At 41.1% G+C, this 23591-nt stretch overlaps 1 protein-coding gene across 4 annotated transcripts in view; it reads left to right on the top strand.

Moving 5' to 3' along the window:
- Positions 1–8927, top strand: part of LOC143292929 (mitogen-activated protein kinase kinase kinase 13-like) — a 112242-nt gene extending 103315 nt beyond the window's left edge. For all 4 annotated transcript variants that reach the window (XM_076603625.1, XM_076603628.1, XM_076603626.1 and 1 more), the window contains 5 exons: positions 373–489; positions 1876–2004; positions 2405–3293; positions 4493–4789; positions 6003–8927. In XM_076603625.1, coding sequence (XP_076459740.1) covers positions 373–489; positions 1876–2004; positions 2405–3293; positions 4493–4789; positions 6003–6110 — 1540 coding nt within the window. In that variant the 3' untranslated portion in view covers positions 6111–8927. The remainder of the gene's footprint in view (positions 1–372; positions 490–1875; positions 2005–2404; positions 3294–4492; positions 4790–6002) is intronic.
- Positions 8928–23591: the final 14664 nt, after the last annotated feature.

Raw genomic sequence — 23591 nt, forward strand, 5'->3', positions numbered from 1 at the left:
TGTCTGTGGGTGGATGTTTGTGTGCGTGCGGGCTTGTGCATGTGCACGAGCGTGTGTGTGCGCGCGTGTGTGTTTGTAGGGTATTTTTGTAGTGTGTGTGTGTGTATGTGTGTTTATGTGTGTTCATACCTTAATTTGTAGTATTGTCTTTGTGTAAAGATACACATCATACGTGTCGTTTTTTCATGTGCAGAGGTTTGTTATTATTCACTATTGTACATGTGTTGTTTCATGTAAGCCGCTAAGAGCCCATTGCATGGGAAGTTTGCGCCATATAACTACTATCTGTTATTATTATCATGATATATGGATCTGTGCGCAAGCTTTGACACCTCCTGGAAACTGAAGCTGACTCATGTATAACTGCTCCAGACACGCCCAGGACGTGCGGGAACACTATGAGCGGAAGCTGGAGAGAGCCAACAACCTGTACATGGAGCTGACGGCCTGCATGCTGCAGCTGGAGAAACGAGAACGGGAACTCATCAAGTAAGTTACATCTCACCTTGCAGAAATCTGTGGTGATCAAAAAGTAATGGAATGCGGTACAAGTGAGTTACGTCTCACCTTGCAGAAATCTGTGGTGACCAAAAAGTAATGCAATGCAGTACAAGTGAGTTACGTCTCACCTTGCAGAAATCTGTGGTGACCAAAAAACTAATGCAATGCAGTACAATCCGGTACTGTGCAATGCATTACAGCACAGTGTGGTACAGTACAGTACAATATTATACAATACAGTACAATATGGTACAATACTGTACAGGACACTACCATAATACAATACAATACAGTACAATATGGTACAGTACTATACAGTACAATATGATGTGTGCATTATGGTGCAGTAGTACAATATAATACAGCACAACACAATATAGTATGGTACAGTACTACACAACACAGTACAACATGGTATAATACAGTACAGAAAGTACAATACAGTACAGCATGGTACAATACAGCACATTACAGTAATATATTGTACAAAACAAAGCAGTAAAATAGGATGAAATACAGCTCATTGCAGTATAGTCCTACAGTTCACACCAAGAATTAATCTAGCGTGAATTTAAAACCAGAGTTTGTGTATAAATGAATTTATCATGAAATGGGAATCCTGTCCACTTGCTATGAAATACTCGAGGTCTGAAGGAATTATTTTTAAAAAAATGATTAAAAAAATAATAAAAATCAGTTGTCATTTTAAAAAAAGCCAGCATGTCCCCACACACTGTTCCATGCCAGCTGAACAAACCCAGAAGATGTTAAACTTAGATTGCTTTTTATGTGAGACTGCATGATGAACAAGTGATGACTGACCAAGTATCTTGTTCACTAAAGGCTGTGTAAATGTTGGATAACCCTTTTTGTGTAGGACTGGATGTGCAACTTAACAGTAGTGGACATAACATCTAACTGGACAAACTGTTCATTGATTGATTGACTGATTGATATGGATACTCACATAGCGCCTGTCCTCAGTCACAGACTAAGCTCTAAGCACTTTACATCATTTGCACAGTGGGCTGCCAGCGTAGGTAAAGCTGCCTGAGGGCCACCTTAAGTTGCTCATCATTCATTTTCTTGTCACTCAGTCAGGTTTCAGTCATGCACACACACACCCCTGCCCCCCACAGCACACACACATACTCACACACCCACACAAACATTTGCATTGTAAACTTCAATGTTGGATGTTAAGTTTGTGGACATAGCATCTTAATTGCCTAAAGTGTTATAGTTGTATTGCAAACTTCAATATGTTGGATGTTCAGTTTGTGGACATAGCATCTTAATTGCCTGAAACATTATAGTTACTTGTTAAAACCTTCACCTGTTTATGACTGGTTGCTGACGGTGATATTTTCACAGACGTGAGCAGCAGTTGACGCTGTACAACAAACGTAGAAAATCCATCGTGCGGCCCATCATCAAGGCTCAAGAGCGCCTCGATCGCCTCAGCAAGAAACGACCTCACAAGACCAGCTCTGACCTCAACAGGTACGACATAGCTCGTCACGTGGTCTCTGAAGCAATTTGATATGATTTGAATGTGCAGCATGCAGCCTGTCCCTTGTATCACATTTTTTTTATCATCTAAAGATGGAGAATGTTTTCAATATGTTTATCTAAAAACAACACTGACACCACAGCTGAAACTCAGATATTTAACATTCATATCTTTGTGCCTGTCAGTCTGCTTTCTTCCATCCCTTTTTTCCCAGCATCCTTAACTTCTTTTAGCATCTTGGAGTCAAGTTCAAAATGACTGAGGAGTCAACCTGCACACATTTTTCCTTCCCGACTCTGTGGCCGTGGAAGAATATCCATGCATTTAGAGAGAGGTTGCCTGTTTATATACAGTGTCTGCATTAACACAGTGCTGGTGTTTGCTGGGCAGCCCTGACTCCATGAAGACAGAGATCACTGGCAGTATGACCACCAGCTCTGAACAGGTCTTGCCCTCCCCGACCAAGATCCGTGCCCGCAAGAGTCGGCATCGCCGCAACAACAGCCGCGGTTCCTCCAAAGATGTCATGTCCCCGGTGAAAAGCCCCACACGTGATGTGGGCAGCACAGGTGCTGAGGGGGAGAGCATCAAAGGTTTGCATCCCCACAGCATTGTGGTCAATTACGCCTACCAAGAGGACCACGTGTCGCCAACAGCGTTCCGCTACCTGGGCCCCGGCACGGCCATCAGGGAACACCACACAGAGGACGAGCAGGAGACATCGGAGAAGGTGACACATTCACCCAAACTGTTGGGGGATCGCCATGGCAACATGAACGATGTGTGTTTCGGGTGTGATGGTGGTTGCAGCGATGCGACATGTAGCAGTAGCAAACGCTCCAGTCGGAACAGTGCCGACGTGGAGAGCTCCTGTGACTCCCCGGCCAGGAGTCCCATGAAGCCCGGCACGCACTCAGACTTTGTGCCCACACTGGGCGCCCTGATTGATGACCCCACCACCATCTCTCCTGCCCACTCCACCTCCAACATGGCCGAGTCCCAGACTCTGTCTGTGCGAGAGAAAGACTCCAACGAGAACCTCAACTGTCCCAGTGAAGACACAGTGCATGACGTGCAGACGAACGATGACTCACAGGGAAGGGGCCAGAGTAAGAGCCCCTCCTTAGTGGATGCTTCGGCATCGAGTGCTGCGGTGAAACGCAGGAGTGAGCAGGAAGAAGCTCTGAAAAGAACACCTCTTGTGCACGGCATGGAAAGCGTGGACTCTAAACCTCAGCACAGCAAACGGGTAGTTGGCGTTAAGTTCAGGAATATCAAGGTGAGGATCAGCTGACTGAATCAGATTTTTTCAAAATTTGATGTGGAATTCCTATTCTTGATATGTTCGCATAGACAGGAATAAAGCATGAACAATGCTTGGGAATGGTCTGATCTTTAACAAGTTTAGCTTAGCTAGCAGGATTATGAAGAGAAAAATATACTAATTGAAAAGAATGGATTCAAAACAGGGGCAGATATACAGGGCTATAGCCACAGTGACTAGCTGCAATTCTGGGGTTCTGGATTTCACATTTGTGGTTAACAGTTTCAAGTACTGAAGTAGGAGGACCTGTATATGACTTGTATTCTTTGATTTATTCCTCCTCAGCTAATTAGTCATGTCATGGTATGAACAGTGTAAAGCATCGGGAAGGAATGCATCTTTGGAATTACCTCAAGTTCTTTCTGGTTCAGTTCTTAGTTAATGGACAGCAGAGAGTTTGCTAGAGTGATATATGTGTTGAATCTGCCCACCATTGTTCTTTGATTGTCTAACTCATTACTTACTCAATATAGAAACGGTAACTATCTGTTGAAACAGTTGATCTGTTTTGTATTTATTTAAGATGAGTCTTAAAATTGTTTGTCTTGATATCAGCTTTACAGTAGTTGTTACACTTGAAATGACTCTATATCAGTGAATTGTTACATAAAAGCTAAATGTAGGTGCAAGTGAAAGACCATTGCCAGAATCACACGCATATGTGTGCATGTGTTTTACTACTGGAGCATAGCAAAGGGAGTTCTGCTGTTTTATGTAGTATCATGTCCAAGCAGGTATTACATTCTTGGTCTGTGCCCTTCTACAAATGTAACTAACTACTCAGCAGTATCTGCTTGTGAACAGTCAGCAGTTTTCTTCTAAGTATGACAACACATTACAAATATTGAGCTTATGATAAAAGTGTCAGAGGGGAAATGTAAATTGAGGAATTCTTTGTATCTTTGTACTTTTTCTTTTGCAGTTATAATACTAGTTAGAAGATTGAGGGGATTGGAGAGAGAAAATGTGGAGTCGGATAATGACTCATATTGGCTGGTTTGAGAGAAGGGTTATGGTAAATGTTATAATTAGGGACTCATAAATGTTGTTGTTGTTTTTTTTGTTAATGCACAATCAGACAGAATCTTGACTGCTGAAACATCACCATTGAAAACCCTCCCCACCCCCTCCCTGTCCCTTCCTTTTCCCTGCAGCACTCGGAAGACTCGTGGTCCGAAGAGGAAGGGGATGTAAGCGAGGACGAGCACCAGCATCGTCGACGTACGCGTTACTCCACCCTGAGCTCAGAGGGGGCGCTGTCGGAGGAGGAGAGCAACATGAGCGAGGCATCGCACGTGACGCCCGACGGGGGTCTGCTGTCCACAGGCAGTGCAGAGAACCTGCAGCAGGAGCTGGCCAAGTGCACCTGTGTCTCTGACGGTCTGTCCGACAAGGAGCGCACCGTCAAGCGCATGCGAGACCAGGTTAACTCCCCTGAGCGATCTTTTGAGGTATGAGTTAACGTTGCAATGGGAAATCATTTACAGTGTAGTCTTTTGTGAAGGACTATGCCTCTCAAACTAGGAGGCAAGATTGCACTGGCTGTTAGTGTTGCAGCCTTGGGAGCTTGTTGGCCTTTGGGGACCGTCTCAGTGCCGACTGTCCTAAAACCCTCTTGGCTGAGAGAGTGGGGATGTAACTTGGGCAAGACACTCTACACTGTAATCAAATTCTTGACCAAGTAGTCGGGATAGGAGTTGCCTTCTCTGCTGTTCTGATGGTCATAGTCAGACACGACTGACTGTGATTGTAGCATCCGTCAGAGTGATTGTTTATGGTATGGTTCAGTGAACAGATTTGTGATTGTAGCATCCGTCAAAGTGATTGAAGTATTTGTCAGTGAACAGGTCTGCGATTGTAGCATTCATCAAAGTGATTGTTTGAGGTATGATTCAGTGAACAGGTCTGTGATTGTAGCATCCATCAAAGTTATTGTTTGAGGTATGATTCAGTGAACAAGTCTGATTGTAACATCAAGAGGTGTGTGATTGTAACAGATCGTTTGAGGTATGAATCAGAAAACAGGTCTGTGTAAGATCTGGAGGTAGCAGTCAGTGAACAGGTCTGTGATTGTAACATACATCAGAGTGAGTGTTTGAGGTATGAGTCTGTAAACAGGTCTGTGATTTTAACATCCTCCAGAGTGATCGTTTGAGGTATGAATCCTTAAAACGATCTTTGACTGTTACAGATTGTTCCAGGTATGAGTCAGTTAACAGCTCTTTGATTATAACAGATCATTTGAGTTATGAGTAAGTAAACAGGTCTATGACTGTAACATCTAGAGGTATGAGTTGATCGTTTAAGATATGAGTGAGTGAACATGTCTGTGACATTGTAACAGCATCTGGTACCTGTGCCTAATTTTCTTTTCCAGGCATTCTTGTTTCTTTGTCTCCATGTTCTACAGGATCAATGTTCACAGTTTTTCCGCTCTGATATGCCCCTGTGTGGCAACAAAGATAAGATAAAAGACCATAGTGATCATTTGGGGCAGAAGTCAGTTAACAAATGTGTGACTGTAACGTCCATCAAAGTGATCGTTTGAGGTATGAGTCAGAAATCTGAATGACAGTGTGTCAAATGTAGTGTCTTTTAGTTCAGACTTGAATGTTTCTATGAAAACTGGCATTGAAATGTGGTGGTGCGTGTGTGTGTGTGCAGAAACACGCTCCTGACTCCAGTTCTGACTCAGAGGGCTGTTCAGACATCACAGTGTCAACCACAGTGCAAAGGACTCGGGCCTCTGATAACAGGGACATTGCCTGGTGACCTTGTTCACAACACACAGACATTGCCTGGTGACCTTGCTCAGGACACAGGGACGTTGCTTGGTAACCACGTTCAGAAAGTGAAGATATCACCAGGTAACAGGTCTGAAAGCAAGAACATTGCCTGGTGATTATGGTCTGTAAAATGAAGACATTGCCTGATGACCATGGCCTGAAAAACAAGAACATTGCCTGATTACCATGGCCTGAAAAACAAGGACATTGCCTAGGCCAAGGACATTGCCTGGAGACTGGTCTGGAGAACAAGGACATTGCTTGGTGACTGGTCTGCAAAACAAGGACATTGCCTGGTTACCATGGTCTGCAAAACAAGGACATTGCCTGGTTACCATGGTCTGCAAAACCAGGACATTGCCTGGTGACAGTACTGAACTGGCATCCTCCTCTCACTACCTTTTGTTTTTGCCAGTGTGGTGCCATGTCGTAGCTTTTTAGTCTGGAAACATGCCATGGGTGAAAAGAAGTTTCCTCTTTCACAGTTTGTTGTTTTGTGTGTGTTTTTTGGAGAAGGTGTATAATTCTTCCTTGGACAGGCTCATTCAGTGATCTGGGTTTTTTTTCTGTTTTCTCCAAGCCCTGACCACAGTGTTGGGTTCATACATAAGTGAGATATCTGCTCCATTTTCTTCTTTTTTTTAAAAAAAAGCAGATTCGGTGGGGTGTGTATTGATCAGTCAAAATGCTTTGAGCCTCCTTGTAACTGAAACAGAAGACTTTTTCTGTGGATGTGTTACCAGAAATGACCAGGGATTTTAAGAAGACCTTCAGACAGGTCCCAGTGTTTTCAGTTGTTGGAGTCCACGGGGACGACTTGTACCTGCTGACAGTCACACACTACTGGGAAGAGAAACGTCGGTGTGTGTTTTGAGTGTTCGTCCATCCATGCTCCGTGCTCAGCTTGGCCGAAAGAATCGCTGACAACTGTCCACGTTGATGTTGCGGAGGGCAAAACGGTCTGTGTTGCCATGTGACTTGATGTTGAGGTCAGCTGGAAAACTGTTGTGCTGTGCCAAGTTGTGTGTGACTTTCTGTGAACCATCACAGTGTTTGTGGTGTGTGTTAGAGGATGTAGCGTGTTCAGTCCACTCACTCAAGTCCATGCACTGTGAAAGTTGAAGTAGAGCCATGTTCGACTCCGGATAGACAGTCTGTCAGAGTACGCACAGAAACAGGGACGCTGTGTTGTGTCTTGTAGTTCCCTGAGGTTCCTGAAACTGTTGTTACACTTTTAGTTTCACCTGTCATCAAAATAGTATTTCACACATTATCTTTGATTCTTTTGTGCTTGTATGGGCACTCCTTGAGATGTTATACCTTGTACTTGTTTCCAGACATTGTTACACAGGAGTGAAGTACATGCATTCTAGATATTGATATCCTTTGGTGTGTCTTACAGTGGTTTCATTTCTCTCCGATCATCCATGGACCAGTGGTTTGAACATTCCATAGTTTTGGTGTGCTCCTCATGATCGTTTGGTACCAAGTTCAGACTGCGTGATGCTGAGCATCCCAGCACCGCAGAACTGTGCAGCGAGTGTCCAGGACATACATGCCTGTCCTTGTGCCTGGTTCTTTGCTCCCATACTCTCAACTTCCTCACACTGAACTGTTCTTCAGCTGGATAAAGAAGCTAAAGTTGTTTTGGCAGACATGTGTACCCCCTTCTTATCAGCTACCTTCTATTTAAAAAAAACAACAAAAAAAAAAAAAACCACCAACAAAAAACAGAAATGTCATGTACTGTCAGTACTGTCTTACATGTCTGTCATGTCTTAATTCTTAGAAAGTGTAGGTAGATCCTTTTTCTGTTGTTTTTTGGTTGAAGTAACATTAACATGGGTGGGGGGGGGATGGCTTTACTGACAGTGTATGTATGGCCAGAGAGTTGTGACACAGAATTTTTGGTGGTTTTACCCACAGTTGTTTATCACTTGTTGGAAAGCTGTCTATATTTTGGATGGTTGGAGTGTTGCTTGTTAGTTTTTGCCTGAGCAGATGGAATTATTGACTTGGAAATGGCATGGAATATACATTTTTGAAAGTTTCCTGGACATGTCAGACTTGTTGTCTATTTTTTATATAAAAAAAACAGCAACCAAAAAAAGCCCACAAAAATATCCCTATGAAGAAATAAGTAAAACCAATTAAGCAGAAAAGAAAAAATAAGAATTAGAGCACAGAATCTTAGCACAAGCAAACTGGTGTGCACGCAGTCCTAGGTTTGTGGAAAAGAGAGAAACATATCATTAGGCTATCAACAATCACCAGTGAGTGTGGCAGGACATAAAACGGAATCAGTCTGCTCTCTTGGTATCCCTTTCAGCTCCAAACTCCCGTACGTACCCCCACAGTCATCGTTTGAACTGTTGGCCTCCAAGCATGGCAGAGGCAGTGCAGCATATGGATTGTACATATGTCTGATAGCTCTTTGATGAAACTGAATCAGAAACTTGTTTGTATCTCTGTGATCATTTAAACTCTTATGTATTATATATTTTTTTTGTTAACATCAAGTTTATTCTAACATGCAATCAACTGACCAGTCTAACAGAACAGAAGATTGAAACCCTATGCATATTTGAAGAAGAATACAAGGTACATGGAATCTTATGTATATTTGAAGAAGAGAACAAAGTGCACATTTAGCATTGTTAAATCTGGCAGTTCCCCTTTTAGTGAAAGGAGAAAACTTCCTTCAGCTAGAGGTTTGAACCTTTACCAAATTACCACCCAGTTTGCCAATTATTGTAAAAAAAAATTTTTTTAATTTGTAAAACAGATCCAAAAACAAAAACATATGCATGTAGTATCTTCGAGCACCTTTTCATGCATGCATATATATAAAAATTTATACAAATGCTGATGTGCAAATAATGTGTGTGTGTGTTAGGGGGGGGGGGTGATGCAGGAAGGGGGATATATGCATTAAACCAGTCAGTGTTGGAAAATGATAGCATTATAAACTGTCTCAATTTTACCAATCAACTTGGAGAAATCAACCTTTCTATATCCTTTTTTTTTTTTTTTAGAGGAAAAACTTTTTTTTTTAATTTGTCAGTCTTCAAAAGGGCATTTGCATCTGCAAAAATGCAGTGGGTTTCTAATTGTGAACTCTGACCACTTGACATGTCAGATCAGGCATGTTGACCATAATTGTTTACATCAACGGGCTTGTGACTGTTAAATTCCAGCATAAAATGTGGGACCAAGTGTTACCTCTGAAACTGGTGAGTTCTGACAGACTGCACACACACACATATATATATATATATATAGAGAGAGAGAGAGAGAGAGTGCAAGGGTTGCTGGGAATTAGGAAAGCCAATGGCATAGTGCCAGAGCTGGCAAAGGTCCTTCCCTTCTATGCATCCCTTACATGCTGAACCCAGCCCGGAAAGTTTTCCACTAGTTATACATAGCTTGGTAAAGAAAACAGTATTGCAGATACCCATATGTGTAAGTTATTGCACAAAAAGTACAAAAAACTCAAATTTTGTATTGTTACACTCTAAAGATGTTTTCAGTTATATTGAATGTCATCTGTGAGAGATGAAGCTGTCAGAAAAGTTCTTTTTTTTCTCTCTCCCATTGTTGTGTCCCATGCCTCCTGTCTTAATGCTCTTCTACCTCTCTCCTTTTCTGTCCGTTTTTCTGTGTTACACACACTGTTATGTTGCATGTTTCTCAAGGTTGACTTCCCTGGTCTTGTTGCTTTTGTTGTTTCTATCAACTCTGACATTTATATATTTGAATATGTACCCTTAAGATATCATATGCACACTTCTGTGTTTTGGGGTTGGTTTGTTTTTTCACTGTGTGTGTGGTTTTTTTCCACATATATCCATATACTTTTTTCAAGTATTATAACTACCCAGTTTCATGTCTCTTGTTTCGAACATATATCCATCCAAGTATATCCTATATATACCTACTTTCATGTATGTGATTGTTACTGTAATTACACAATTTCTTCTTTTTTTGTTTGTTATAAAATCAGTCCATCTGCCTCTGTGGTGTTAAAAGTTTATGAACTTTGTTAAAATTTTCAGCCTGGTTTTTCTTGAGAGTTATGTCGTGGACTTGACATAGTCAGGGTTAGTGCTTTTCCAGCAGCTAATTGTGATGCAGGAATTGTTGAATTTGAAGAAAGAGAAAGTGATTGTTGAAAAAGCTTGGTTCACTCCTTTTTGTTGACTCACTTGTGTAAACAAAGTGAGTCTATGTTTTAACCCAGTGTTCGGTTGTCAAAATTCAGTTCTTTCCAGTCATCTTGTTTAAAACAATATTGCACCTCTGGGATGGGCACAAAAAATAAAAAAGAAGCCGAATTATATGCAAACTGCATTTACTATTATATTTATATTTTTTGTATTCTCTAAACTTGACACTTTTATTTGATATTCTGACACAAGAACAAGAGCAGTCATTATTATCATTTTTTGTTCAAACAGGAACTTCTTTTGCGAAGCATGGAAGTTTTATTTATTTTGCAAACGTTTTTGGTGCAGATAGTAAAAAAGGGAAATTAATCTGTAATTAATGCTAGGAGACTTAATTTGCTTTAAACTGATCTTTCTCATCTTAAACATTACATTTTGAAATTATACTCAATACACAAAAAGCTTGTGTGTTTTACTCTCAGTGTACTGGGCTTTCACTTTGTTCATTTGCCCAAGTGGTCTTTTTCGGAAAATACTAAAATCAATACGACGAGCGGACTTTACAGATCTCTTGGCTGAGCCCTGAAGGTCATGGGCAAAAATCAATTGCATACACATATTTATACACATTCAAAGCACGTGCTGATATTCTTCGCGAATGTGAATGACGCCATATTGTTTCAAGTTGTTGACCTGCCCGTTCAATCCTATATTCAATGGATAATACATGATAACATGTGATGGAAAGTTGGAGAAGGAGACCGTTAAATATTTATTCAGAGAAAGGTTTGTGAACGCCTCATCACTTACTGGATTATGCCCCAAACTGCCATAAAAATATCCACAGAATCAGTCGGAATTCACAGTTAAAATTGTAAACCATGCGAGTTAATACCCTTGAATTGATCACGATGAAACGAAAAAATTTCCAGTCTTGACTTTTCTCAAAATGAAGTCCTTTTCACTTTACAACGTTTAGAAGTACTTGTACTTGGCTCTACATGTTATTAGTTTAACAAAATACTAAATTTTCATATCAACTTTAAAACTATAAAATTAGAATGAACATAAAAGAGAAATTGAATTGACTGTGTTGTACTACATTCCCGGTGGCTGTAACTTAACTTGTACATCTGTCTAGATCTAGAGAAAACGGCTAAATGTTGCAGTGTGATTGCAGCGATCGCCACGTCTCCTTGACCACAGACTTAAAAAGATTTTTTTTATTGCCCTTACAGATTTTTTGAATGCCCAAGATACACCAGAATAATATGATTTAAACAGCGTTCTCACTGCGAATACCGTAATTGATTTATCACCTTTAAAAAAGTATGTTCAAATATTAAATTTTAGAACGTCAGTTAAGGAGCCATGATAGTGTAATAGGTAAGACAGTTACCTCTCACATGAACACACGGGGTTCGAATCTGCTTAGGACTTTTTTTTCTTTCTTTTTTTTTTTTTAACCCGAAGCTTTATAATAACAAATACAGAACACATTTTAACGATTAGATTTTTTTTTTTTTTTTTTTAAGTGTATCACAAGTGAGTCTTGAAGGCCTTGCCTCTCTTGTTTTTTATGTTTTGTTTTATCGGAGATGAGATATGTAAAAAGGTGATTGTTTTGGTATTTTTGTCATGAAAGAAAAGAAATTGAAAGAGACGTATCAGTGGATTGAGGCCATACTGTCAATCATTTGCTGAACACAAACTGAACCTGATGGTATTTGGCATGCATTGTCACATTCTGACTTGAAGCATGATTTTTTCTCCTTTTTTAAAAACTAAAATTAGTTCAGTTTATCAGACAGAATTACATCATCAGCTTAATCTGTGTATTGTTGTTTTAACTATTGTCAATGTAAAAACTTTACTTTGAATTTTTGTTGTTGTATCAGACCAAAAATGAAAGACAGTTTTGTTTAGCTGGACTTAAAAATGCTTCTGTTGATGTCTTGTGAATAATGTTCAGAAGCAAACACATATGCTCCTTTTCCCACCCTGTTCCTCCCCCACCCACACATACACTTAATAAAAAAAAAAATCCTGATAGCCTTAAGGTTTTGGCCCCATGCTCCTTAAGGAGCTCTCTCTCTCTTCTTCTTCTTCTTCTTCTCCTCCTCCTTCTTCTTCCTTCTTCCTTCCTTTAAGTAAAAAAGTATTTAAAAACTAAATAAATAAAACAGATTGAATGAAAAAATATAAATGAAAAGTTTGACTTGCAGCCAGTTACATTCCCAAGAATCTGGATGGTGTCAAACTTTTGAGACTGGCATTGTATGTCTGTCTGCTGTCTGTCAAAGCTGAGAAGTCAGTCAGTCTTTTCATCATTTGCTTCATGGAAATATCAAACCTGGCTCTTTATTGATAAGCAGATAAACTTGTACACACAGTTTCTGTTCAGTGTGATTACATTTGTAGCATATGTAGTTTGCTTCTTTAAGATCAGACTGGCTTGCAGCTTTGAAGTAGAGGACAAAGGAAGCTATTTGCATAGAATTTTTGTCATCAGCAGATAGGCAACAGGACTTGCTGTTAAAAAAACAACTCATGATAAGACAGGAAGAACAGTGGTGGACTGATAGCATTGCAGAATAGATGGAAAGACAAATTGCGGTGACCCAAGCTTTGACATACAAAGGTGAACAGTTCTTCTGTGTGGCACCCCAGTGACTCTCCACAGAGTTGAGGGAGAAGAACAAGAGGGAAGATGATAATGAAACTCATGTTTTGTGTGGAAGTGTATGTAGAGTTTGAGATTTGGCACTATCCTGTTTGTTGGTTGCCAGTCTGATTTGCCTTTTGTAAATATAGGCTCTGTTTTCGTTTTGTTTTTAGGTTTTTTTATGTTTTGCTGATTGTTGCTTTGGTTTTGACAAGGAATCCACAGGTTTACTCTGTGTGACATGAATGTAATTATCCCCCCCGCCCCCCCCCCCCCCTCTCTCCAAAGTGCTGTTTATGGATGACCAATATTTTGTTCTGTATATTATTCAGTTTTGGTTTCCCATTTTCTTGTAGAGATTGCTGTGTTTTGATGTTTACATGCATACAAGAATTAGGCTGGTCATAATTTCCCCTCACGGGAAAGAATTTAGTACTGACAGAAATATGACAATTCTTTGAACAGCTGTGAAATCAGATCAGAGTATTAGGATTAGGATATGTTATAAGGATCTCTCTCTCTCTCTCTTCTTGTTCTTGTTCTCTCTGTCTCTGTCTCTCTCTCTCTCTTTGTCTCTGTCTCTCTCTCTCTCTCTCTTCTTCTTCTTCTCTGCCTCTGTCTGTCTGTCTCTGTCTCTCTTTCTCTCTGTGTATCATGTATATGTGTGTATTTCTCTCTTCCTACTCCTTGCCATTTAGATTTGAAACCATTATTGACCTGCATTTTTTTCTGACATTCTTTTCCTTGGCTTTTGATATCTTTGCCTCCAGTAGATGACAGACGCCACAGTTAAAAACTACACTAAATACTGAAAAATGAAATAAAAATGGAACATGATAAAATAAGAAAAGCTGCCAGTTTGCTTCCACGTTTTCCTTTATTTTCGTTCAGTTAATGTTTGCAATCAGTTATTGGCATGTTTTTCAGGATCTTGAAGAGAAATGGGAAATTTATCTCACATAATTCTTTCATAAGTTTATTTCATTGCATCAAGAATGTAGTTCTGCAATCACTGAAGTTTATTCACCTTGGTGGAAATGGATCAAATAAGTAAATGCAAAAGGTAATGTCAGTCAGTCAAGTAACACAAAATACATGGATTATATATATGCGCAAGTGCATGTGATCTTCAACACATCAGAATGCACCCATCAACATGTACATATACAAACACACAAACACGTATGTGTGTGTACATTCACTTGCAAGCGCACACTTTCACACAATTACAGGCATGTATCTGCACATGCATGCCCACATGGATCACACCGTATCACATGTTATACATTCAATCTGTCTTCCTCTCTTTTTCTTCTCTTTTTTCGTTTCTGTCTCTCTCTGGGTAACCAGATCTGAACAGCTCGGTGACCTTACAATGTAAGTTAGAAAATTTATAGTTCTCTCTCTCTCTCATTTTCTCTCTCTCTTTTCCACTGTCTATGATTTAAGTTCAGATGTAACATATTTTCAGAGAAATTGTTTGTCCATCACTTCCAGTTTTAATGAACATAATCTCTTTTAAGAATTCCTACCAGGATTTTGCTTATGTAATAACAGTATCAAATGTCTACGAGTACATTTTAATTGCTTTTGTCTTTTTAATGAACATAATCATCTACTTTAGAATTTGCTTTCATGTTAATCACAAAATTAGCATAGTGGGATCTAATTTTACATCTGTGCATCTTGGATAGTTTGGTGTTCATTAGGATCACATATCATGTTTTTTTACTGCACAATTCAGATATCTGCTCAGAAAATACATTTAGTCTAGTTTCAGCAAATGTGAAATGCATTTCAATGTAAATATATTTTATTCATGTTTTATCTGACTTGACTTGCAAATTGAACAGTTTTTCCCAATTTATGATTTCTGTTTTGTCGTTTTATGGCAAAGTTTTCATTTTTATTGTTCTGTCGGTCAGGTTCAGAGTGTTCAAGTGTTTTGATTAGTGTACTTGTGACCATACTTGTTTTATTTTTAGTGTGCTTGTAAGTTTCAAACATTCATGCTTCTGAGTTTTCTCTCTCACACACACACACACACACACACACACACGCATTTCCATACACATTGGTGAAATGTTTGAGATTGTTTTGTGCGTATGTGTGTGTGTGAGAGAGAGAGAGAGAGAGAGAGTGCGTGCAGAAACGCATGTGTGTATGGGGTCACAGAATAATTGACATACTTGTGCACATATCTACCTCTGGTGTAGATGCTTCTGTATAATATATTCTGATATACATACTGATAGATACATCTGCTTCCTGAGTTCAGATGTATGTTAAAAAAAGAAAGAAAAAGAAAACTTATATAGCATTACTCATGGTTTTCGGCAATTATATACTTTTGTGTTTAGCTTCTGGACAATTCCAGTGAATGTAGTGGTATGTCACAATTAGTTTGTGCCCTAAATTCATTGGAGAAAGCTGAATGTTAGTAACAGCATGATTACTGTGTGTTTCCTCTGGTTCGAGCGGAGATGGCAGCCTTTGATCTCATGTATTTTGTACAGATTTCTTCTTCCCTTTGGTTTCAAACAAAGGTTTGTTTTATTGTGTGTTTTTTGTTGTTGATTTTTGTTGTTGTTGTTGTTTTTAGGAAATAAATGAATTGTATTATTTCTGTTTGTCCATGAGATAAATTGTAATATTTTTTTGTGTGTGCTGATAAAAAAAAAAAAAAATTCATTCCTTGTTGCTCACACAAAACCAGTGGATGCCTTTTGAAGGGCTTGAAAAAGGCTTCTGGCATCTTGTTTCAGAATTAGCCAGTGTTTGTGTGTGCATGCATGCATGTGTGTGTGTGTTGTGGATGAGGTGTGGGTGTGGGTCAGATTAAGGCTCCAGGCTCAGCTGTTATGTGTGGATGTGCGTACGTGCAGGGTATTCAGATGTGTCGAATTTTCATTTCTTTCAGAGCAAGGCCATTGGCATATAAAGTTTGACAGTGAAACAAAAACATATGTAAAGAATGCAGTGTAAGCCTTGCATTGCTAATGGCAGTGATGTGTTCACATGGAGAACAGTTGCAGTGGGAAAGGGTATATCTTAACAGACTGTGCTGATGGTTTTTTTTATTGTTGTTGGTAGAGCTCTCCAAACAGTTGAGCTGATTCATCTACCTGGGGTGGATACTTTAGCACCTCTAACTTGTAGTGCATGATATTCCCCATACAAGGCCCAAACCTTGGCAGTTGCAGAATTCTGTCTGCCCTCTGATCCATGCTGATTTTAGAGCCACACCCCACCTCTTCCTATCTCCTGCCATGCAGTGCTTTTGTAAAATCCATTGAGAAACCACTGACACTCAGTGTGTGTGTGTGTGTGTGTGCACATGTGTTTGTACAAGATTATCTTTCTTGCTTTTGGGGATGAGTGTTTGATTATCAGAGTTTGATCTCAAGTCAGATTCAGCCCAAGTAATATATGACAGTGCATGTTCTTTTGAGTTCTTATACCTTGTATTATGGACCACCGTTTTATCACAGTATGATTATGTAGTTTGTTTGTTTTTTCTTTTGGCATTTTACATTGACTTTATCATGACATCAATTGAGTCATATGTCACAGTACACGAGGACCGTATTTTCATAAACATGCCACTTTCAGTATTTCCCACAGAAAGAATTATTCCAGAGCTAATGTGTATTTTTGTTGACCCATAAAGACGGACTTCAACATGTAAGTTAGCCAGAATGCTATTTGTTCTTTGTTTGAATTCACTTGGACAATACTGCCCATGGGACCTCAAATTTTCATAGATTTGTAGAAATCAGTATTGTCGTTGATTTCCGAGAGAGTGGCTGAGATATGAGCAGGAAAGGAACAAGGAAGCTGAAAAGGTAACATGTAGATGATGCTACAGTGAGTTCTTACACTCACACACACAGCACTGATGTGCAGTGTATGACCCCATGTTTAGTTCCAAGACCCCAAGTTTTAGCATTGTGACCTCAGGTTAAGCTCAGTGACCCCAAGTTTATCTCTACGACCTTATGTTTTAGCTCTGTGACCAAGTTTAGCTTTATGATCCCAAGTTTAGCACTGTGGCCTTAAATTTAGCTCTACGATCCTATGAGTACTTCTGTGACCCCAAGTTTAGTTCTGTGTTTCGCTATGTGTCCCCAAGTTTAGCTCTGATCCCCAGTTTAGCTCTGTGTCCCCAGGTTTAGCTCTGATCCCAGTTTAGCTCAAGTTTAGCCATCAAAGGGTCAAGACAGAGAATGATGTTGTGTCCTTGTCATGGTCAGTGTTGTGTTATAGGAATGTGTTGTTTGTTTGTTTGTTTTTTCATATAGGAATGGTTTTAGAAAATAGAAAAGAAACTTGAAAAAGAGTATGTGACAGTTTGTATGATTTTGATTCCCTGTGTTAATTTGTCAGGTCATAAGTTACCAACTGCCTATGTTAAAATTAGTTTGTTAATTTGTCAGGTCATAAGTTACCAACTGCCTATGTTCATATTAGTTTGTTAATTTGTCAGGTCATAAGTTACCAACTGCCTATGTTAATAGTAGTTTTTGCTCAGTTCAGATCAGTTTTGTTGATTTCTTTATTCATTTCTAATTTGTTCATTCATTTTTTTAATAAAAAAAAAGTTATTGATATGTTGTTTATCCAACAATATTTATTATATATTTACAAGCAGTATATTCCACACACCTGTGGGGTCTGTAATTTTAACTGATGATAGGGTGAAAAGGTGTTGATGAAGTGTTTTTATCGTGGTGGACTTGCCATCTTTGCCTGTGTGTGATTTCCATCATGTCAGTGTCCACTCAGTTTTGTGATGTTTGGCATAAGCACCCGGTTTCATTACATAAGTCTTCATGAAACAGCTCTTTGTTTTTCCTCTTCATGACAACAGCCACGAAAAAAGTGTATTTGAATGTTTGATTTTTGTGAAAAAAAACAAACATGATGTCCAATTTTTGGAGGGAGGGGAGGGTTCTCTGTTTGTTGTGCAGATAAAAAAAGAAATTTTAAGATGTGCATTAAATTTGATTTTTCGTTTTGTTTTTGGTTATGTGTATATATGATATATATATATATATATAATTTTGAACATTTTCTTGTTACTTAAAATCACATTATTTCTGTGAGAAGAGATGGGTTCGGAAGTGATGAGGTTGGTAAACTCCATACAAAACGCCCCCTGCCAACACTTCTGCCATACCCTGCCTTCAACATTGCTGCAAGATACCAGAGAATTAAACAGATTTTTCATTACAGTTCTCATCAGTGAAGTTTAGAACGGAGTGGGGTGGGAGGAAACAGGTGATTTTGTGTGTGCGTGTAACACCTTATGATGATAAACTATGGCAACAGTGTCAGGTGTGTTTTTTTGTTTTGTTTTTTTACTTGGGTGATTTTTTTTGTTTTGTTTGTCAGATGTCTGATCCTTTTCCTTCATTAGATTCTTTGTTTTTTGTTGTTGTTGTTGATTTTGAAGCAGGTGTGGTGTAGTGTATTTGGACCAGTCCACATGATGTGACATCTCCTCAAAAACTGAAACTGAAACGGGTGATATTTTTCATGGATTGATATGCCTGTGTGTTAATGAACACGGTCAGATTAACCATCTCCCCAACAGCTGTTTTCAGAGAAGAATTTTGCTCCTTTGTCATTTGAAGGAAAAAAAGGACAGTGGTGGTGTTGGTTTTTTTTGGGTTTTTTGTTGTTGTTTTTATCAAATTATCATTGATACATGCATCCTCCCCTCCCCCCGCCCCCCAATCCCCCACATACCTCCCTGTTCTCTCTCTGTGCATGTGTTTGCATGTCTGTGCTTATACATATACATACATGCATGCACAAGGATACATGTGGGTGGGTGGGTGTGTAAGCATAATTTCTCAAAGTTCTACAGATATGACAGCGTCAGGGTCAGGGTTTTTCTCTGGGTCACGTTCGTGTATGGGGATAAAGGTGCTTGTGTTTCCTCTGTATCTTGGAGCGAAAACTTTAATTACTGTTTTTGTTTGGGCCTGGGGAGTCTGTGGTTGACTGCAGTAAGGGAACATAGCTGTTTGATACGGCGAGGTGTGTGTTTACATTTGAAAGAAAACTGGGCACTTCCACTAACAGTAACCTAAACTTGGTGTTTGTTTTACATCAAAATATTCACATAAATAGTTTGTTTGTTTTTTAATTAAAAAAAAAAGGTGCATGCTAGTGTGTGTGTGTGTGTGTGTGTGACTCTGCATTTGTGTATTTTAAGAAGATAGAATGCATTGGTTTAAAACTCTGTTTCTGTTACTTGAAAAAACGTGTAATATAGCAGCCTGTGAACAAGTGTTTGGTGAACACACACACACACACACACACACACACACACACACTTACTGAGCATGTGTCAGTTCCAACCAATTCAAAACAGTTTTAGCTTCAACCACTGAACCTTTATTTTCGAACACATATACACATATTTGAAAAAGGAACCTCTTTCGAATAAACCTGATCCTTGAAGTGGACTTTTTTCTTTTTCTTTCTTTCTCTTTTTTTTCAGGATGTGTTTTTGAATTTTATCAGTCTGTTACGTGTTGATCAGTCATACATAGGTAGTAGCGCTGATCTGGACAGGTTCATTGATGATGTAAATTGTGTACATATACTGGAGGATTTCCCCTGTGTGAGGCAGGCATGTTGACATGTACATGTGAATTGTACATAAGATATTATGCAACCTGTTGTGAAGGAATTAAACAGGAATGAGATTTAGACACAAGTCTGGACATGGAGTCTTTGGTGTGTATGTGTGTGTGTGTAAGAGAGTGAGCATGAAATGTGTATTATATATGTATATTTTTATTATGCGTGTGTATGTGTGTGCGCGCGTGTTATTGTTTGTCAGCTGATTAATTAATTATAAGCTTTCATCATTTTTAACACAACTGCAGCTGAAAACTAACCTGTGAGCAATACATGCATTATCAACTCTGGAAATGAACATTCCCCCAAAATTAATGTGACAAACAAAAGTTGCAAATAAAGAATAACAACAACAAAAAACAAAACAATAAAAAACAATAAACACAGACATTATTATCATTCCAAAAAAAAAGTAAAGTAATGTTACTTGTGGTCCAGAGGTGAGTGTAAGTATATGCTGGCTCCACTGGCAGTGGCACTGAAACCTTCCAGCATACAGACATACGATTAGTCCCCCATGGCACGATTTAGGAGACTGATTAGTCCTCCGGGGGAACAACGGAAGGGGGGTACGGCTTGGGACATTACACCGGTATGTGCTCTGCCTGTTTTGGTATGTGCTCTGTCCGCTCTTGTCTGTAATCTGCATTATCTGTCTGTGCTCTACCTGTACCCTACCTGTTCCTGCCTGTACTCTACCTGTATTCTATCTGTTCAGGTCAGGTCATTAGATCTGCTACTGGTAACCTGTAATCCAGTACAACCTGTTCAGGGTCGGGTTGCCGACGACTAAACCGGCACTCCCACCGCTCCCTTCTGGGACTGGTGAGGCGGGTGGCTAGACACCCTTATGGAGATCCATAAAAGGGCGTCGGCTCAGGAGAGCCACCGACGGCCATCTAGCTCCACTGTGCTGTGTGCATGCCACACGCAGTTGGCCCCCGGGGTGTGTCTACCCATGTATGCGAAGTCTGGATCCGGCAGAATCTGCGGAAGAAACCTATCGGTTCAACGGAGAGGAAGGCGGTTACAGCAACGCACTGTGGAGTGCAGAGAGCAAGATGAGACACCGAAAGGATATCTTGGTCATCCACTGCATCCGTGCTCATCCTCCAGTCGTCTCGACTTAGTCTTGCCACTGGAAATTGGTGGACCCGGACGAGAGAGTGAGGTTGACGTTGCGCAACTCCTCTTCACTTTAAACAAACTCATCGCGCAAGTCATCAGTCATCCAAAATGACCTTTCATCCTTCATCATTTCATCACCCCCAAGTCCTGTGGCGACAGGCGAGCGACGAAACGACAGGTGTGGGTACACTGGCAGTCGCAGCCGCAGACCTGCACGCAGGCGGCTCAGGCCATAGGGTCGTTCTTCGTCGACAGGAGCAGCGATGGAGCTCGGCAGCCGTCTGAGCGTCTGAGCAGCCCTCTTTAGGAATGCACTGCTCACCTCCCTGGCATGAGGAAGGGGCTAGAAAAGGTGCCCTAAAAATTGCCTGCTCCATATCACCCTGGCCAGCATACCGCGGCTGGCGGGGACCCTACATCAGCGGTCGAAACAAAGAGAAAGAAAAGAAAAAAACAAGGATCGTTCCTCTCACCATTGGTGCTTGGAACATAAGGACTCTCCTGGACAGAGATAACGCGGACAGACCCCAAAGGAGAACAGCACTAGTTGCATCCGAACTCGCCAGATACAACATCGACATCGCAGCCTTGAGTGAGACTCGGCTTGCAGGCGAAGGCGAGCTCTGTGAACGGGGATCTGGTTACACCTTCTTCTGGAGTGGACGAGGAAGCGAAGAGCGACGTGAGGCTGGCGTTGGTTTTGCAGTAAAAACAGCACTTGTCAGCAAGCTAGCTGGAATCCCAAAGGGAGTCAACGATAGGCTTATGACCATGAAACTCCCACTGGCATCTGGCCAGAAGCACCTCACCATTGTCAGTGCCTATGCCCCAACCATGACCAACCCGGATGAAGTGAAGGCGAAGTTCTACGAGGACCTTCACTCTGTCATTGCTGCCATCCCTAAAGCAGACAAGCTCATCATTCTTGGGGACTTCAATGCTAGAGTTGGCTCTGACTACATCTCCTGGGATGGAGTGATTGGAAAGCACGGTGTGGGCCACTGCAACCCAAATGGATTGCTTTTGCTTCAGACCTGTGCAGAGCACGAACTGCTGATAACCAACACAGTTTTCTGCCTCCCTACCCGTAACAGGACGTCATGGATGCACCCTCGCTCAAAGCATTGGCATCTCATCGATTATGTCATCGTCAGGAAAAGGGATAGGCAAGATGTACGTGTAACAAAGACTATGTGCGGCGCCGAGTGTTGGACAGACCATCGCCTTGTAGTCTCGAAGCTGAATATTCGAATCCAACCCAAGAGACGCCCCCAAGGCCAGAAGGCTCCAAAACGGCTCAACATCGCTAAGCTGAAAAGCATCACCATCAAACAGTCCTTTGTGGAGCTGCTGGAAGATCGTCTGGAATCCGCCTCTCTGGACAACCAGAATGTGGAGTCTGACTGGAGGACCCTGCGTGAGCTGATCTATAGTACAGCTTCAGAGACCCTGGGACCCGTGACCAGAAAGCACAAAGACTGGTTTGATGAAAACTGTGATGAAATCAAGCAGCTTCTGGATGAGAAACGCCGTCTGCATCAAGCCCACCTGAGCAACCCAAAGTCCACATCAAAAAAGGATGCATACAATGACATCCGCAGGACTGTTCAGCAAAAGTTACGCCAGATGCAGGATAAGTGGCTGAGTGACAAAGCTGATGAGATCCAGGGATATGCTGACAGGCACGATATGAAGAGGTTCTATGATGCCTTAAAAGAAGTCTACGGCCCCACATCCTCAGGATCATCCCCCCTCCTCAGTGCAGATGGGAATACCTTGATCACCGAGAAGGAGAACATTCTCGAACGATGGGCTGAGCACTTCAACAGTGTCTTAAATCGCCCTTCCTCCATAAATGATGAAGCCATAGACCGTCTCCCACAAGTCCCCACCAACGAAGCACTGGACGATCCGCCAACACTTCTTGAGACCCAGAAAGCAATCAGTCTGCTATCCAGTGGCAAAGCACCTGGCTCAGACTCCATACCAGCAGAGGTCTACAAGGATGGAGGCACTGTGCTGACTGAGAAGCTTCATCAGCTGTACTCACTCATGTGGAAAGAAGAGACGATCCCCCAGGATTTCAAAGATGCATCTATCATTCACTTGTACAAGCGAAAGGGGAACCGGCAAGCCTGTGATAACCATCGGGGCATTTCCTTGCTCTCCATCGCAGGCAAGATACTTGCCAGGATCCTACTTAACCGCCTCACAGCACACCTTGACCAAGGTCATTTGCCTGAGAGCCAATGTGGATTCCGGAAAGAGCGCGGAACCACTGACATGGTGTTTGCTGCAAGGCAGCTGCAAGAGAAATGTCAGGAGCAAAATGCTGATCTGTTCTCCACCTATATCGACCTCACTAAGGCCTTCGACACCGTGAGTAGAGAGGGACTGTGGAAGATCATGGCCAAGTACGGATGCCCTCGGAAATTTATTTCCTTGGTCAGCCAATTCCATGAAGGCATGCAGGCTCGAGTCCAGGACAATGGTGAAACATCTGCTCCTTTTGCTGTCACAAATGGTGTCAAGCAAGGCTGCGTCCTGGCTCCAACGCTGTTCAGCCTCATGTTCTCTGCAATGCTTACTGATGCCTTCAGAGATGGCGATGTTGGAATCGGCCTAAAGTACCGAACAGATGGCAAGCTGTTTAACCTCAGAAGGCTTCAAGCAAAAACGAAGGTCATGACAGACATCATCAGAGACTTTTTGTTTGCTGATGATTGTGCCCTCAACGCTGGATCTGAAGCTGACATGCAACTCAGCGTCGACAAGTTTGCCACTGCCAGCAGGAACTTCGGCCTTACCATCAGCACGAGGAAAACTGAAGTTCTCCATCAGCCAGCCCCAGGGA

Source organism: Babylonia areolata, chromosome 18 (genome assembly GCF_041734735.1).
Source record: "Babylonia areolata isolate BAREFJ2019XMU chromosome 18, ASM4173473v1, whole genome shotgun sequence".
Lineage (NCBI taxonomy): Eukaryota > Metazoa > Mollusca > Gastropoda > Neogastropoda > Buccinidae > Babylonia > Babylonia areolata.